Consider the following 16,242-nt stretch of genomic DNA (forward strand, 5'->3'; position numbering starts at 1 on the left):
AACATATCACTGAGCCGGTAACATATCACTGAGCCAGTTACATATCACTGAGCCGGTAACATATCACTGAGCCGGTAACATATCACTGAGCCAGTTACATATCACTGAGCCAGTTACATATCACTGAGCCGGTAACATATCACTGAGCCGGTAACATATCACTGAGCCAGTTACATATCACTGAGCCGGTTACATATCAATGAGCCGGTTACATATCACTGAGCCGGTAACATATCACTGAGCCGGTAACATATCACTGAGCCAGTTACATATCACTGAGTGACCGCCAGTGTGGGGACACACTGGGACAAGGACAGGGACATGGAGAGAGCTGGCTTGATATCCCTCACGTATGAGAATTAGCTCTCACGTTTATTACATACCAGTGGTCGTTTATTATACATCTCAGTAGCTATATATCAGTGTATTATATATCTTAGTAGCTAAATATTGTTTATTATATATCTCAGTAGCTATATATCAGTGTATTATATATCTTAGTAGCTAAATATTGTTTATTATATATCTCAGTAGCTATATATCAGTGTATTCTATATCTCAGTAGCTAAATATAACTTATTATACGTCTTGGTAGCTAAATATCAGTTTATTACATATTTCAGTAGCTAAATATAATTTATTATAAATCTCAGTACCTATATATGTTAATTATATATTTCAGTAGCTATATATCAGCTTATGATATATCTTGGTAGCTATATATCAGTGTATTATATATCTTAGTAGCTATATATCAGTTTATTATATATCTCAGTAGCTATATATCAGTTGATTATATATTTCAGTGGCTTTATATCAGTTTATTATACATCTCAGTAGCTATATATCAGTTTATGATATATCTTGGTAGCTATATATCAGTTTATTATATATCTCAGTAGCTATATATCAGTTTATTTTATATCTCAGTAGCAACACTCCCGATTGCTCAGTTTGGCCGGGCCGCCAACTCTAGGAAGAGTCTTGGTGGTTCCAAACTTCTTCCACTTAAGAATGGTGGAGGCCATTGTGTTCTTAGGGAATTCCAATGCTGCAGACATTTTTTGGTACCCTTCCCCAGATCTGTGGCTCGACACAATCCTGTCTCGGAGCTCTACGGACAATTCCTTCAACCTCATGGCTTGTTTTTTGCTCTGACATGCAGTGTCAACTGTGGGACCTTTATATAGACAGGTGTGTGCCTTTCCAAATCATGTCCAATCAATTGTATTTACCACAGGTGGACTCCAGTCAAGTTGTAGAAACATCTCAAAGATGATCAATGGAAACAGGATGCACCTGAGCTCAATTTCGAGTCTCATATCTAATGGTCTGAATACTTGTGTAAATAAGATATATGTTTTTTATTTGCAAACATTTCTAACAATCTGTTTTCGCTTTGTCATTATGGGTTGACGAGGAAAATGTTTTGGAGGTGGTAAGGTTGTAACATAACCAAATGTGGAAAAAGTCAAGGGGTCTGAATACTTTCCGAATGCATTGTATATCTCAGTAGCCTTTTATCAGTTTATTATACATCTTAGTAGCTATATATCAGTTTCTCAGATTATCTTATATGTGTCTATCATTTGTCTACAGAGGCTGATTCTGTATTGTTGCCATATTGGCCGGAGAGTGATAAAAGTGTAGCTAGTGCTATGTGCGTTATACTCATTTTAAAGCTATGGTCCTTACAAAGATGGCTCTGGAAGCACAGCACAGTACCCCAGCCTCTGAGCCTGGAACCCTATATAAGTTTATGTGCATCACAGATAAGAGGGTCAGGGTTTTTCTCCACTGGAACACAGGGAGAATCCAGCCTGGGGGAGTGTCGTATGGAATCACTGTTAAAACGCAAGGAGAGGAGGAGAGGAGAGGAGGGGAGGGAGTCGGAGTAAAGGATATTAATGAGGGCAAGGGAAAGGTGACAAATAGACATTACCCCTCCCCTCCTAACCCCTCTAAAAACACTACCCTCTAGGGAAGGATTCTACTGGGCACATTTGCAGCAGATACAGTACATGGACATTCAGTTGGGTAGAAAAGGAAGGATTAGAGGGAGAGAGAGTGTTTTGAGTGATTATTCAAGCCTGCCTGTGTCCCTGTTTGTTCTGGTATATTTCTTGTGTTTTTGGTTGACTAGCAGCAGTCCCCCTGCAGCTGCCCAGGATTGCCCTCCCACAAACCTCTCACCCCACTCTCTGTCCCTGTCCACTCACATCACATTCAAACCAGCCAGGCCCCAATCTGCTCCCTCTGGCTGTGGAGGTTATAGTCGCTCCGAGGGAGGGAGAGATGGAGAGAGCTGGAGAGAGATGGAGAGACAGAGACAGAGAGAGAGGGTATATAGATTAGTGTAGGATCACTACATTTGCTCAGTGTGCACTTGCCCTTTACCACTGACGACCATGTCTCTCCCACCAGTCACTATGCATTTACTACTGATGACCATGTCCCTCCCACCAGTCACTATGCATTTACTGATGACTGATGCATTTACCATGTGACCATGTCTCCCACCAGTCACTATGCATTTACTACTGATGACCATGTCTCTCCCACCAGTCACTATGCATTTACTACTGATGACCATGTCCCTCCCACCAGTCACTATTTACTACTGATGACATTTACTCACTGATTTACTACTGATGACCATGACCATGTCTGTCCTCCCACCAGTCACCATGCATTTACTACTGATGACCATGTCTCTCCCACCAGTCACTATGCATTTACTACTGATGACCATGTCTCTCCCACCAGTCACCATGCATTTACTACTGATGACCATGTCTCTCCCACCAGTCACTATGCATTTACTACTGATGACCATGTCCTCCCACCAGTCACTATGCATTTACTACTGATGACCATGTCCCTCCCACCAGTCACTATGCATTTACTACTGATGACCATGTCCCTCCCACCAGTCACTATGCATTTACTACTGATGACCATGTCTCTCCCACCAGTCACTATGCATTTACTACTGATGACCATGCATCACCATATTTACTACTGATGACCATGTCTCTCCCACCAGTCACTATGCATTTACTACTGATGACCATGTCCCTCCCACCAGTCACTATGCATTTACTACTGATGACCACGTCTCTCCCACTAGTCACCATGCATTTACTACTGATGACCATGTCTCTCCCACCAGTCACCATGCATTTACTATTGATGACCATGTCTCTCCCACCAGTCACTATGCATTTACTACTGATGACCATGTCTCTCCCACCAGTCACCATGCATTTACCACTGATGACCATGTCTCTCCCACCAGTCACCATGCATTTACCACTGATGACCATGTCTCTCCCACTAGTCACCATGCCTTTTTCCTCCCATTGGAAAATATTAGGAGAGTTATGTAATCACATCTATATAATAGGTTTTTGAGCCCAGTGTTGTTTTGCCTTCCTTCTCCCCTCTCTTTCCTTTGTTCTGTCAATCATTACTACTTTCCCTCCCACCCCCTTTCCCTGTCTATCTTCTATCTCTTCCTCCAGAACCCAGACCTAGAGGTAGATGAGAACGGGACATTAGACCTGAGTATTAAGCAGCGTTTGGGGGATGGAGTGGGTGCAGTGCTTACCCCCCTGGAGCCCATGTCGCCCCAGCGCCTGATGCGCTACGGCATGGGGGATGACTGCTGGGACCTGCCAGTTGATTACACCAAGATCAAACGCATCGACGAGGACAGCAAAGAGGTACTAGAATGAGGAGCATGTTGATGATGATCACTACTCTAAACTGTAACTCCTACTGTCGGATGAGGTTATCCTACCTTTAATGAATATGACTTTCCATAACATTAGCTTCACAGTACCTCAATATTCAAAGAACATTTATACTTCAGCATTCAAATTTCCTCCATGCAAACAAACTGCATACCTGCAAACATTTTACATTTCACATAGGCCTTCATACAGAAGTCAAACTCCCCCTACTCTGCATTTCAGTAACACCCATCCATTTGGCATTCAATACAGTACCTACGGTTTTTCACATCTGTTCATCCCAAGCCATCTGTCTCCAAGGCCTTTCTGTTTATTCCTTTGTGTAAAAGACTCCAATTTCAGTTGAGGTTATTTTTAACACCAGCCTAGATCTCAGGTACATGCTGAATGATTGGAAAGTCATATTAGGAGTTCTCCAGGAAAACAATGAATTATTTGTATGTTACATTTCTATCAGCATCACCGTACAGCAGACAGAGTTGTCTGGGTTTATTTTGGATCATGCTCTCTGCCCACTATGTGTCTCTGCTATTGTGAATTATGCAAATAAATAGCTTGCACATTGTGGTAGAATCTATATAGCTCTTCTCATCAAAAGACTGTGTGACAGACCTGGGGTATTTTCTGTGTATTTTAGTATTTTCAAATAATGTGTCAAGAATCAACTTCTATTGGAAGAATTTTAAAGTATTTTCAAATACTTATATAAAATATTATTTTCAAATATCTGGGTTAAATGCATGTGAGTGTATTTCAGTCATTGTATTTTAGTATTTTCAACTACATGCCAATACTTTTCAAGTGTATTTCCAAATACATTCCAATATTCAACAATATTTAAAAATGTCAGTAATTTATCAGACACTCTTATTCAGAGAGACTTACAATTAGTGCATTTATTTTAAGAATTCTAGGTTAGACAACACATCACAATGGTATCATGTACATTTTCCCTCAAAAAAGTATTTATCAGCTAAATCAATGTTAGTGGGAAAATAAGTGTTGGGGACAATGTGAGAGTTATTTAAGATACTCGTCAAAGAGGTAGGGTTTCAGATGTTTTCCAAAGATGGACAGGATGTGCGCTGTCCTAACTTTAGGGGGAAGCTGGTTCCACCACTGGTGTGCCAGGACAGAGACGGATGACGGATGAACTTGCAGAAGCGAGTCACTGCTTTGATGTTTGCAGAGAACAGGGTGTTATCCAGGGTCACGCCATGGTTCTTTGTACTCTGTGAGGGGGACACCATGGAGTGGAGAGGTCTTGGAGCAGGCGGGCGGAAGAGCAGCTCCGTTTTGTCAAGGTTGAGCTTGAGGTAATGGGCCGACATCCAAGCTGAGATGCCTGTCAGACATGCAGAGATACATGTCGCCACGTGGGTGTCAGAAGGGGGATATGACAAAGCCGTGTGACTTGGTGTAAAAAGAAAAGAGAAGAGGGCCTAGAACCGAGCCCTGGGGGACACCAGTATTGAGAGCATGTGCTGCAGACAGATTTCCTCCATGCCATGTGGTAGGAGTGACTTGCCAGGTAGGATGCAATCCAGGGGTGTGCAGAGGGATGGTGCCAGGTTTCCCCCAATCCCGAGAGGGTTCCAGTCTGTAGTTTTTGAAGTCAGATGGGTGGAGTGCTGGTTTTTTGAGGGGAGCGACTCTGGCCATCTTGGTCGGGGAGTAGTCAGGGATGAGTTGATAAGGGAAGTAAGGAATGGGAGGTCTCCAGAGATGGTTTGGAGAAGGGAGGAGGAGATGGGGTTGAGTGGGAAGGTTGACAGGCAGCTGGACATCACTAGTCACAGGATTCCATCTGGAGAGAGAGGGGAGAAAGAGGTCAAGGCATAGGGGTAGTTCTGTGTGAGTGGGAACAGTGGACTCAGTAGTCTGAGTTAAAGAGGAGCGGATGTCATCTACCTTTTTTTCAAAATGGTTGACAGTCATCCACAGAGAGAGAGGAGGTGGAGGATTAACCTGTTATGGCTGCAATCCCGATATCGGGATCGATATGACAACTACCAGTGAAAATAGAGGGCGCCAAATTCAAACCACAGAAATCTCATAATTACAATTCCTAAAACATACATGTGTCTTATATCATTTTAAAGCTATTCACATTGTTAATCCCACCATAGTGTCCCATTTCAAATAGGCTTTTCAGCGAAAGCACTACAAACGATTATGTTAGGTCTCCACCAAACCACAATAAGCACAGCCATTTTCCAGCAAAATATAGCATTCACAAAAACCAGAAATAAAGATCAAATTAATCACTAACCTTGAACTATCTTCATCAGATGACACTTATAGGACTTCATGTTACACAATACATGCATGTTTTGTTTGATAAAGTTAATATTTATATCAAAGAATCTGAGTTTACATTGGCACGTTAGATTCACCAGTTCTAAAAACATCAAGTGATTTTGCATAGCCATATAGTTTCAACAGAAATACTCATCATAAATGTAGATGATAATGCAAGTTATACACATGGAATTATAGATATACCTCTCCTTAATGCAACCGATGTGTCAGATTTCAAAAAAGGTTTACGGAAAAAAGCAACACATGCAATAATCTGAGACGGCGCTCAGAACAGTAACCAAATTAGCCTCCATGTTGGAGTCAACAGAAACCAGAAAATACATGATAAATGTTTCCTTACCTTTGATGAACTTCATCAGAATGCAGTCCTAGAAATCCCAGGTCCACAATAAATGCTTGATTTGTTCGAAAATGTCCGTTATTTATGTCCAATTAGCTACTTTGGTTAGCGCGTTTGGTAAACAATTCCAAAGTCACAAAGCGCATCCACTATAACATGACGAAATGTCCAAAAGTTCCGTAACAGTCGGTAGAAATATGTCAAACGATGTACTGAATCAATCTTTAGAATGTTGTTTACATATATCTTGAATAACGTTCCACCCGGATAATTAGAATGACTTCAGATGAGCGATGGAACGCAGGTGAAAGCATGGTCCACTCATGGCTGTGTCAATCGACCCCCCTTCACATTAGAGTCATCAGACAAAGTTCTATTGACTGTTGACATCTAGTGGAAGGCGTAGGAAGTGAAAACTCATCCATATCTCGCTGTAATTTCAATGAAACCTTGGTTGAAAATCTGCCACCTCCAGAAAAAAAACAGGATGTGGAATTTCTCAAGTTTTTGCCTGCTATATGAGTTATGTTATACTCACAGATATAATTCAAACAGTTTTAGAAACTTCAGAGTGTTTTCTATCCAATATGAATAATACTATGCAAATATTAGCAACTATGACTGAGGAGCAGGCCGTTTGATATGGGCACCTTTCATCCAAGCTACTCAATACTGCCCCTGCAGCCATAAAAAAAATTAAGGACGGAGGAGAAAATGGAGAAGAGTTTTGCAGGTTTTTAAGTGTTAGAAAGTAGCTTTAGAGAGGAGCGGGTGGAAAGAAGATAGGTCCTCTGAAAGTTAAATTTTTCTCCATTTCTGCTCAGCCTTCTGCAGCCATGTTCTGTTAGCATGCAGTGAGTCACTCAGGCACGGAACAGGAGAGGAAGGTCGGGCCGGCTGGGAAGAAAGGGAAAGGGGACAGTGAGAGTCAAAGGATGCAGAAAGGGAGGAAAGTAGGGTCGAAGAGGCAGAGTCAGGAGGGAGAAGGATTTAGCAGGAAGAGAGGATAGAAGAGAGAGAGAGAGAGAGAGAGAGAGAGAGAGAGAGCGAGAGAGAGAGAGAGAGAGAGAGAGAGAGAGAGAGAGAGAGAGAGAGAGAGTAAAGATTGTGGCAGCACATGACCATCTGGGTGGGGGCTAAGTGGGTAGGATTTGAGGAAAAATGGAGGGAAAAGGAAACAAAGTAGTGATCGGAGACATGGAGGGGGTTGCAGTGACATTAGTAGGTGAACAGCCTCTAGTCAAGTGTATTGCCTATATTGTGAGTGGGAGGTGACTGGGAAAGGGTGAGGTCAAGTGTGTTGCCTATATTGTGAGTGGGAGGTGACTGGGAAAGGGTGAGGTCAAGTGTGTTGCCTATATTGTGAGTGGGAGGTGACTGGGAAAGGGTGAGGTCAAGTGTGAGGTCAAAAGAAGAAAGGAGTGGAAAGAAGAGGTGGAAATAAATGAATTAAAGTCAGGCGTCGGGAGTTTAAAGTTGCCCAGTACGATGAGTGGTGAGCCATCATCGGGAAATTAGCTTATCAAGGTGTCAAGCTCATTAAGAAACTCTCCAAGGGCACCTGGTGGGCGATAGATGACATTGTTAAGCTTGAGTGGACAAGTAACAGTAAGAGCATGGAATTCAAATGAAGAGATAGACAGGTGAGAGAGGGGGAAAATAGAAAATCTCCATTTAGGAGAAATTAGTAGAACTGTGCTACCACTGCAAAGAACAGATGCTCTCGGACTATAAGATAGCCAGATGACCCGATAGCAGCTGGAGTAGCAGTGTTCTCTGGGGAAATCCATGTCTCTGTCAGGGCCAAAAGGTGTAGGGACTGAGGGGCAACAGGCTGAGTTCCTTATTGACCGCAGATAGGCAGTTCCAAACGCTGCAGAGATTAGGAATCACACATGGGTTGTGTGCACAAGGTACACTAAATTAGAAGGGTTGCAGCCACGGGGTGGAGAACATCTGTAAAACCTACAGGGAGAGGCGCAAACTAGGATGGGAAACACACACATACTTTCCAAAGCTACAAAAGAGCAAAATGAGATCATCAGAAAATAACTAGGTAAGATATTCAAGTGAGAGAGTCTAGTGGAGCCTTCCTCTCTTTCCTTCCTCATATAACTACTCAGAACAACTTGGCAGAACATCTTTGTTTCGGCAACAGCATTTGATTTGGTGACAAAACCTCTGCTTACACCTGTGGCTGAAAACACAGGGGAGACTGAAGTACTACCACTAAATGCCTAGCAGAGGTGAAAGACCCACCTCCCAGCACTGATTGCTGATTTCCTGGCAGAGGTGGAGAAAACACTCCTTATAATACAACACGCCCACAAATGAGCAAGACTGTTACACAAATAGGCCTGAAACTAGCGTGAAACCAAGTCCACAATGACAATTGCTGAGCAATCAGACAGTTCAAACAGCAATGATGAACTACTGTAGGCTAGTAGGTAAAAGACAGCACTTAAATTAAATTGCCCTAGTAAGACAATACCAACAGCTACTCATTGAATCACAAAATCTACTTGGTACTCTTGTAAGAGTTGATCCCCTTCCAAACTATAGATGATGCACTTTTGTGTGTGTGTGTGTGTGTGTGTGTGTGTGTGTGTGTGTGTGTGTGTGTGTGTGTGTGTGTGTGTGTGTGTGTGTGTGTGTGTGTGTGTGTGTGTGTGTGTGTGTGTGCTTTAGCGTGCCTGCGTGTCTGCCTGCGTGTGTGTATGTGTGCCCGTTTTTGCAATGTAGAGGAACTAACAAAATTACCCTGTTCTTCAATTTTTGCTAGATATATTTGCCTGTGTCTTTAGGGGCATTACTGTACACACAGGAAAATAGAGGATTTACCTGGCAGCCTGCACTGTAGACAAAGCCAGTCTGCAGCCAGACACTAGCCATCTGGGACTTCTCGAGAGTGCCGTCTAGTGTATCTGTTAAGTACTGCATTAGAACGCTCAGCCAGCTCCCTAATTCTGATTCCATTGTGCTGAGGGCAATAGGCACAGTTAAACTGAGGAGCACAACATAGTGAAGCCTACTGCAGCACAACAAAGAGATAATTGCTATGAGGTTTTCCTCATATAATCCTGCAAATTGTCCTGCAAATAGATAGCTTCAATCCAGAATTATGCAGCACTGAGTAGACTCCAGGATTTCTTGTCAAGATAGCCCTGACGTTTCTAGTCTGTTGTGATAAGAAGTTATTTACTTAATCAACCCTCAAAAGCTGCATTAATTACACAACCACATTTCCAGTCTCCTCAGTCAGAGATTCTTCTGTTGATTTGCAAAACTCATGAACAAATTGGCTTAGGCACTCCTATGATCCCTTGGTGCAGTGATGGTTGTCGACGGTATTATTCAAATCAAATTGCATTTGTCACATGCTTCATAAACAACATATGTAGACTAATAGTAAAATGCTTACTTATGGGCCTTACCCAACAATGCAGAATAAAAAATATCAAAAATACACGAGGAATAAATGCACAATGAATAACAATAACTTGCTATATACACAGGGTATCAGTGCTGAGACGATGTTTAGGGGTATGAGGTAATTGAGTTAGTTATGTACATATAGGTAGGGATAACATGACTACTTCCTGAGTGCTGTGTCTCTCCAAAACCCAGATTGACGGCATGGCAGAGCCTCCTCAGCCACCAGCCGGCCACCCAGCCAGGCAGGCACCTCATTTGCATACAAATTGAGATAGAAAGTGCCATTGTGTTTTAAAGAAAGCTGCTTCTAAAGCTCTGAGAACACCAGGGCAGCTCTGACTCTTTCTCTCTCACGTTCTGTCTCTCGCTCTGTCTTTCTCTCTCTCTCTCTCTCTCTCTCTCTCTCTCTCTCTCTCTCTCTCTCTCTCTCTCTCTGTCTCTCTCTTGCTCTCTCTGTGTGTGTGTGTGTGTGTGTGTGTGTGTGTGTGTGTGTGTGTGTGTGTGTGTGTGTGTGTGTGTGTGTGTGTGAGAGAGAGAGAGAGTGTGTGTGTGTGTGAGAGGCTGATAATGTGTGTGTGTGAGAGGCTGATAATCCACCCTCTGATGGTCTGAGCAATAACTTTAGTTTATGTGTGTTCTTGGGGTTTTATAATCCTTGTGGAGACCAGAAGTGCTCATATGGAGAGTTAAACAAGGACAATTCGCCAGTCCCTACTAGGACAAAGGCTATTTTAGTTTTAGGGATGAGGATTAGGGTTATGGTTACAATTGGGGTTAGGGTTACAATTAGGGTTAGGAGTTAGGTTTAGGTTTAGGGTAAAAGGATTGGGGTTAAGTTTAGGTGTAGGATTAAGGTTAAGGGATAGGGTTAGGGGTTAGGGAAAATAGGATTTTGAATGGGAATCAATTGTTTGGTCACCACAAGGATAGTAAAACAAACATGTAAATGATAGGGGACACCCTTTACCTTGTGCTCCTCTTCTACCCTGCTGGCTGCCCAGAAACAGCTCTAAACTGGTGCTGGCAGCCACTGGCAGCCCGATGGGCAATGCCTCCCATGCCCTCTGTCTCCTACAGTACTTGCTCTGTCAGAGCTGTCAGTTTCAATCCATACCCAGCTAGCAGATAATGTTCTGGAAACAATATGTTTCTTAAAGCTTGGTGGGAGAGTGGTTGTCTTATGGTTATTTAGCATACAACCTTCCCACACATTTTTGAGAATGGTGCAGGATATTTGCTTAGCTATGGAACATTCTCAGCACATTTACGTAATTTGAGAAAAAAACTTTACTTTCATGACTTTAACAGAACATTTTCTTAAAGTTCAAACCTGGTTACATAACATTTTGGTAATGATCTAGGAACGTTCTCCAACTGGTTTGACATTGGGAATGTTCTCAAGTTGTTCAGAGAACATTAAGGAACAGCATAACGTTTCCTACAGGTTTCCTCATGGTTATATTTATAGTCATGTTCTCAAATTGTTCCTGAGAACATTAAGATACATTTCCATAAAAAACACTAGAAAACTTTAGTAACATTCAGAGAATTCCATTCTCAGCATCAACAAAACTTTGTGTTCAGGTGTGTTGGCCGCGCCCACTTATTGACCTCACCTGATCATAATGAGTGCTTGTTTCCTTTTAAATGTGGTCAGTTTGAAAAGACAAAAATAAACACCTTTGTATGTGTAAAAAATCATGGCATGCTAGCTCCATCCTGTGTAAACTGGAACAACAAGTCCTCCTCCGTCCTCGCCATCTATTTGACTGTGTGTATCTCTCTTTCACTCTCCCCCATCCCTCTCTCTCCTCTTTTCTCGCTCATCCCTCTCTCTTATTCACCCTCTCATCCCAATCTCTCTAATTTCCCATCTTTCTCACCGTCCTTCTCTCTCATATACCCTTTCTCTCTCCTCCATCCCTCTCTTTCTCTAGACAAATGACCTGGACCCGTTCCAGGAGCTGCTGGAGCAGCGAGGTTACTCTGATGATGTCACCATGCACAGCACCAAGCCCAAGTACACCCAGTGCAAAGAGAGCAAGAAGGACCTGATAACGTAAGACTGACCTGTACAGGATGTGTGTGTGTGTGCGCACGCGTATGGCATGTCAATGGCATGCTACATTTTGCCACGTACTTTTCAGCCAGCTTTTCATTTGATCCACAGCTCTTCAGCCAGTGTTTTGCTGGTTTCTTATGCTTCTCTTATGTTGATGGTTTAATGTAATAAAACATGATGACCTCATCATGTTGCAGCTGCTCTCTAGAACGGGTCCAGAACAGTCCAAACCATTTTTGCAGACAGTCAAGCTAAACTGGAAACAATGAAAAACAAATCAGCCAACAATAAAAGGGATAAACAAACCTATTTATTTTATGTTCCTCTAGTTTTGGTTGCATTCTGTCTATTCCTCTGGTGACAGATGCCCAACATCTGGGCGTCAGGGCAGTGATGGAGTGACTTACCTCGACTATGCTCTCGGACTACTGCAGACAGAATGCACATCTCTGTGTTTACCCTTGAGTAATGATGACAGTTAACCCTTTGAGTCAACATAGTGTCTAAGTGATGTGTATCATCATGGTAAACATAGGCCACCCAGATACCCAATTATGTCAAGGAATGTAATCAATGAACTTACAGATCATGTCAACAAAACATTTATGTTCTACACAGGCTATTTCTGAAGGCAGTTATTTAGAGGGGTTAACACGTTTATTTACTGACCCATAGTCCCCCCTGCACTTGCATCATGGCTTTCTTGTAATTCCAGTCTTGTCAACGTGTGTGTTTGTGTGTAAGTGTGTGTACAGTGTGTACTGTGCATGTTTGTCTGTGTCTTTATGTTTCAGTGGTGGGCCCTCTCTCTTCTTTGCCTCACTAACGTTGTCATGGTATATCTTCCAGTCTCTCTGGCTGTCCTTTAGCTGACAAAAGCATTCGAAGTATGATGGCTACCAACTCACAAGAGCTCAAGTAAGGCGTGAGATGTTTCATTCTTATTTTTGTTTCTTCTTGTATTGATATATTGTGAAAAAAAGTAGAATTCCTAATTCCTGAATTCAGAACTTGGTTTTAGTTCCTCAGACAAAGCGAAAATACTCTACTGACTGTTATTAATATGTAGGTTTTATTTATAGGGTATATCAGCTTTAATAGTGCAGTGTCGTGTCTTTACTATCATTAACTGAAGACTGATAGTTTTTATCAAAGATTCTCTGTAATTCGTTATTACGTGATTAGACTGATTAATCATGTAACCGTAATTACTAGGAAGTCGGGGCACCAAGGAAAAATATTCAGATTACAAAGTTATCATTTCCTAAAATAACTTTTCAGATATTTTATCTGATCAATTAGTCTTCGAATTAATGAATGATTTACTTTACCTCACGTTAGTCTCATTCCGAACGTCGTAAATTGTTGGTTATCTGCACGAACCCAGTCTTCAGTATGAGTCATCCATACATCAATTGTCTTAAATCATTTATTTATTACTAACTAAGTAATTCACAGAAATGCATAAACAAACAAACAAACAAGGTAAATGTGGTTACATGAAATGATAGGAGAATGTGCCCTAGTGGGCTAAACCGGCATCGCGGCTTGTTAGACAAGTGGGGGTCACTACAGAGTGATAGTTATAACAATTGAAATGCTAATCCTTTACACATGAACACTCACTCATTCGGGAACAATTGCAATCAATGTATATATTTACACTTTGTATAATTGTCCGTCTCTCTCCCTCTCTCTCTCTGTCGTGGTTATAGTGGGTAGTTCAGAGTGACATTCATTAGTTTCGTTATAGAATGTATGTTTCGGCAGTTGTCGTTCTTCGCGTTCAATGATACCGAATTCCTAGCTGCAGACTAGTAATTAACATCAAAGACTTGTTCTTATTCTGTCGGTATCGATAGTCTAAGAGTTTATCCACGTGGTATGGTTAAAAGATTCAGCAATGGTCTACAACCTTTGTCCTCCTAATGGAGAAAAACATGGTCTGCAACCTTTAGCCATCTCGTAATTGAGGTAAGCTCGGTCTGTTGATCGAAAACCCGAGTGGGGGTTTTATTCGGAAGGTTCGAAAAGGGCTGTCCCAGGATGTCTGACCCTAACTGGGCTCAGGGGCGGTCCTCTGATTTAGTTCAAATCAAAAGGGAATTGTATTTTTCTTCATTAAACAGTCCAAAATCATATTACACAATTATACAAACAGTATCATACTCACTCATTCATCTTATACAACAATTAGATGTAAACCTCATATCTGAGGCTATTATATAAACAGTGTTATGGTAATGTGTCCACACCGTCTCCCATGAGCTTCCCCAAGTTGTGACAAACGGACCAGTTCGTAGCTGGATTCTTCAGCGATCTTTTATACTTTCTCCGGAACATGAAATTTGTTCGTACCTCAAGTTCTGTGAGGTGTAAGGATCTACTCTCTCTATACTGTGTGTCCATGAGGAGATCCTCAGGAATTTATGATGTCTCTCTGACCACAGCAAACTAGTTGAAGGAGGAAAGGGGGAGGCAGGGAGAGGGGGATAGGGCTTGCTATACCCAAAGAGGTCAACGTCATGACAGCAGATATATTGTAGGTTCTATCAATGTAATTGTCTGCATCATTTCCAATACCCTATATATAGTATATATATTTAAGTACATTTTCCTTTATTGTTTTCCCTTAACCTTCCCGTAATTGGAGTACACTCTACTGACTGATACAGCGAAATACATTATAGATGTAACGGTACAGAATGAGTGTGTTTTTGACTGTGTCCCTTTAGCCCTGTTGGTTGCTGTAGGCCCTGATTCGCTGTGTTTTCTGTCCCAGGTGCCCGACACCGGGGTGCGATGGTTCTGGGCATAATACTGGCAACTACGCATCACACAGAAGGTAAAATAAACACAAACACACACACACACTTCTAGTTATTCACACTGGCAGTGGACAGCACACACACCTCTCAGGCTGGTTCAGAGGAAGTTCTCTGTATTAATAATATTTGCAATTGATATGGTTGTCTTTCCTCTGCAGTCTATCAGGGTGTCCGCGGGCCAGGAAGAGTGGAATGAAGATAACACACAGTAAAGAGGACAAGGAGGACCAGGAGCCCATCAGGTAGAGTTAGCCTGCCAAACCCCTCTCCAAGACTCAGGGAACCACAGCTCTCTTTCTAGATGCCCTTAAACAACTCTCACTGTTCTTTTTAGATTGAAACAGAGACAGGCAACCCCCAGTGGTTTGAAAATGAGGGTTGTCCTATGTAGGGATCTTATGTTGTGGCATCACAAAAATATACAGAGATAGTTAGCTGGAGAGAGAGACAGAGATTGATCTGGCTTCTCTCTAATGAGCTTTTCTGGCTGCTCTCTCATCGATTTCTCAGTGGTGCTGAGAGAAAACCAACACCCTGGCCTGTCTGTCTGCCTGTCTGTCGATCTTTCTCCCACGGTCAGCCAAGCCAACAGGAGGCAGGGTCGCTTTCCCACACATCTATCTTCATTAAAAGCCATGATTGCATGGAACTCCCTTCCATCTTATATAGCGCAAGTGAACAGCAAACCTGGTTTCAAAAAACAAATAAAGCAACACCTCACAGCACAAGGCCTCTCCCCTATCTGACCTGCTTGTTGTGTGTACTATATGTACTGACATGTACGTGGAACTGATAGATGGACACACATGCACACTACATGTTAGGTTTTCAATGTATGTAAATTGTAAAGTATTTGGTCTGTAATGTCTTTTTAGTTACATGTCGGACCCCAGTAAGACGAGCTGTCACCACTGCCGTCGGCTAATGGGGATCCTAATCAAATCAACAACAAAAAACGGCTCCAAATAAGCATTGGCTGGAGGAGAAAAGTTATTGGACTTAGAGTCAACCTTTTCTCTTTCTGAAAGCATTTGGAACTGTGTGTGGGGGTTTGGACCATTTTCGGAAAGAGATTGTGACTGTTTCTGGAAATATAATAAGCCTGATTGATAGTTTAATAAAACCAAGGGGAGTTGTAACAATAATCCACTGGGGAAATATTCTGTGTTGAAACATTTTCAGCTTCACTGCATCTGATTAGCCATAGTGCCAAGTGCTGATTTAACGTTGACTGACTGTAGTCTGTGTCAGTGTGATAAACTGCCAAAGGGACAGATTAGACCAGATCAGACCAGATTGAAGGTGTTTTTATTTATATTTAAGTCAGAGTGATTACTGATACCGTATCCTCTCCCATTCTGCACACTGTAACTCAAAATACAAACAAAGTCATACTGCATTCACTGAAACGAAATGATATTTCCTCAACTCAAGCACCCATGAAGCTATGTGTGGTCCAACTTTACATTATATAGACCTTATGTCATAGTAATAACTATG

At 42.0% G+C, this 16,242-nt stretch overlaps 1 protein-coding gene across 1 annotated transcript in view; it reads left to right on the forward strand.

Annotated features, from left to right (window-relative positions):
• Nucleotides 1-16,242, forward strand: part of LOC115146352 (myelin transcription factor 1-like protein) — a 94,466-nt gene that overhangs the window by 69,895 nt on the left and 8,329 nt on the right. Inside the window, exons 12-16 of the mRNA XM_065004273.1 lie at nt 3,525-3,725; nt 11,790-11,911; nt 12,764-12,832; nt 14,697-14,759; nt 14,901-14,984. Of these exons, the coding sequence (XP_064860345.1) occupies nt 3,525-3,725; nt 11,790-11,911; nt 12,764-12,832; nt 14,697-14,759; nt 14,901-14,984 (539 nt within the window). The remainder of the gene's footprint in view (nt 1-3,524; nt 3,726-11,789; nt 11,912-12,763; nt 12,833-14,696; nt 14,760-14,900; nt 14,985-16,242) is intronic.

This window comes from Oncorhynchus nerka, linkage group LG18 (genome assembly GCF_034236695.1).
Source record: "Oncorhynchus nerka isolate Pitt River linkage group LG18, Oner_Uvic_2.0, whole genome shotgun sequence".
Classification (NCBI taxonomy): domain Eukaryota; kingdom Metazoa; phylum Chordata; class Actinopteri; order Salmoniformes; family Salmonidae; genus Oncorhynchus; species Oncorhynchus nerka.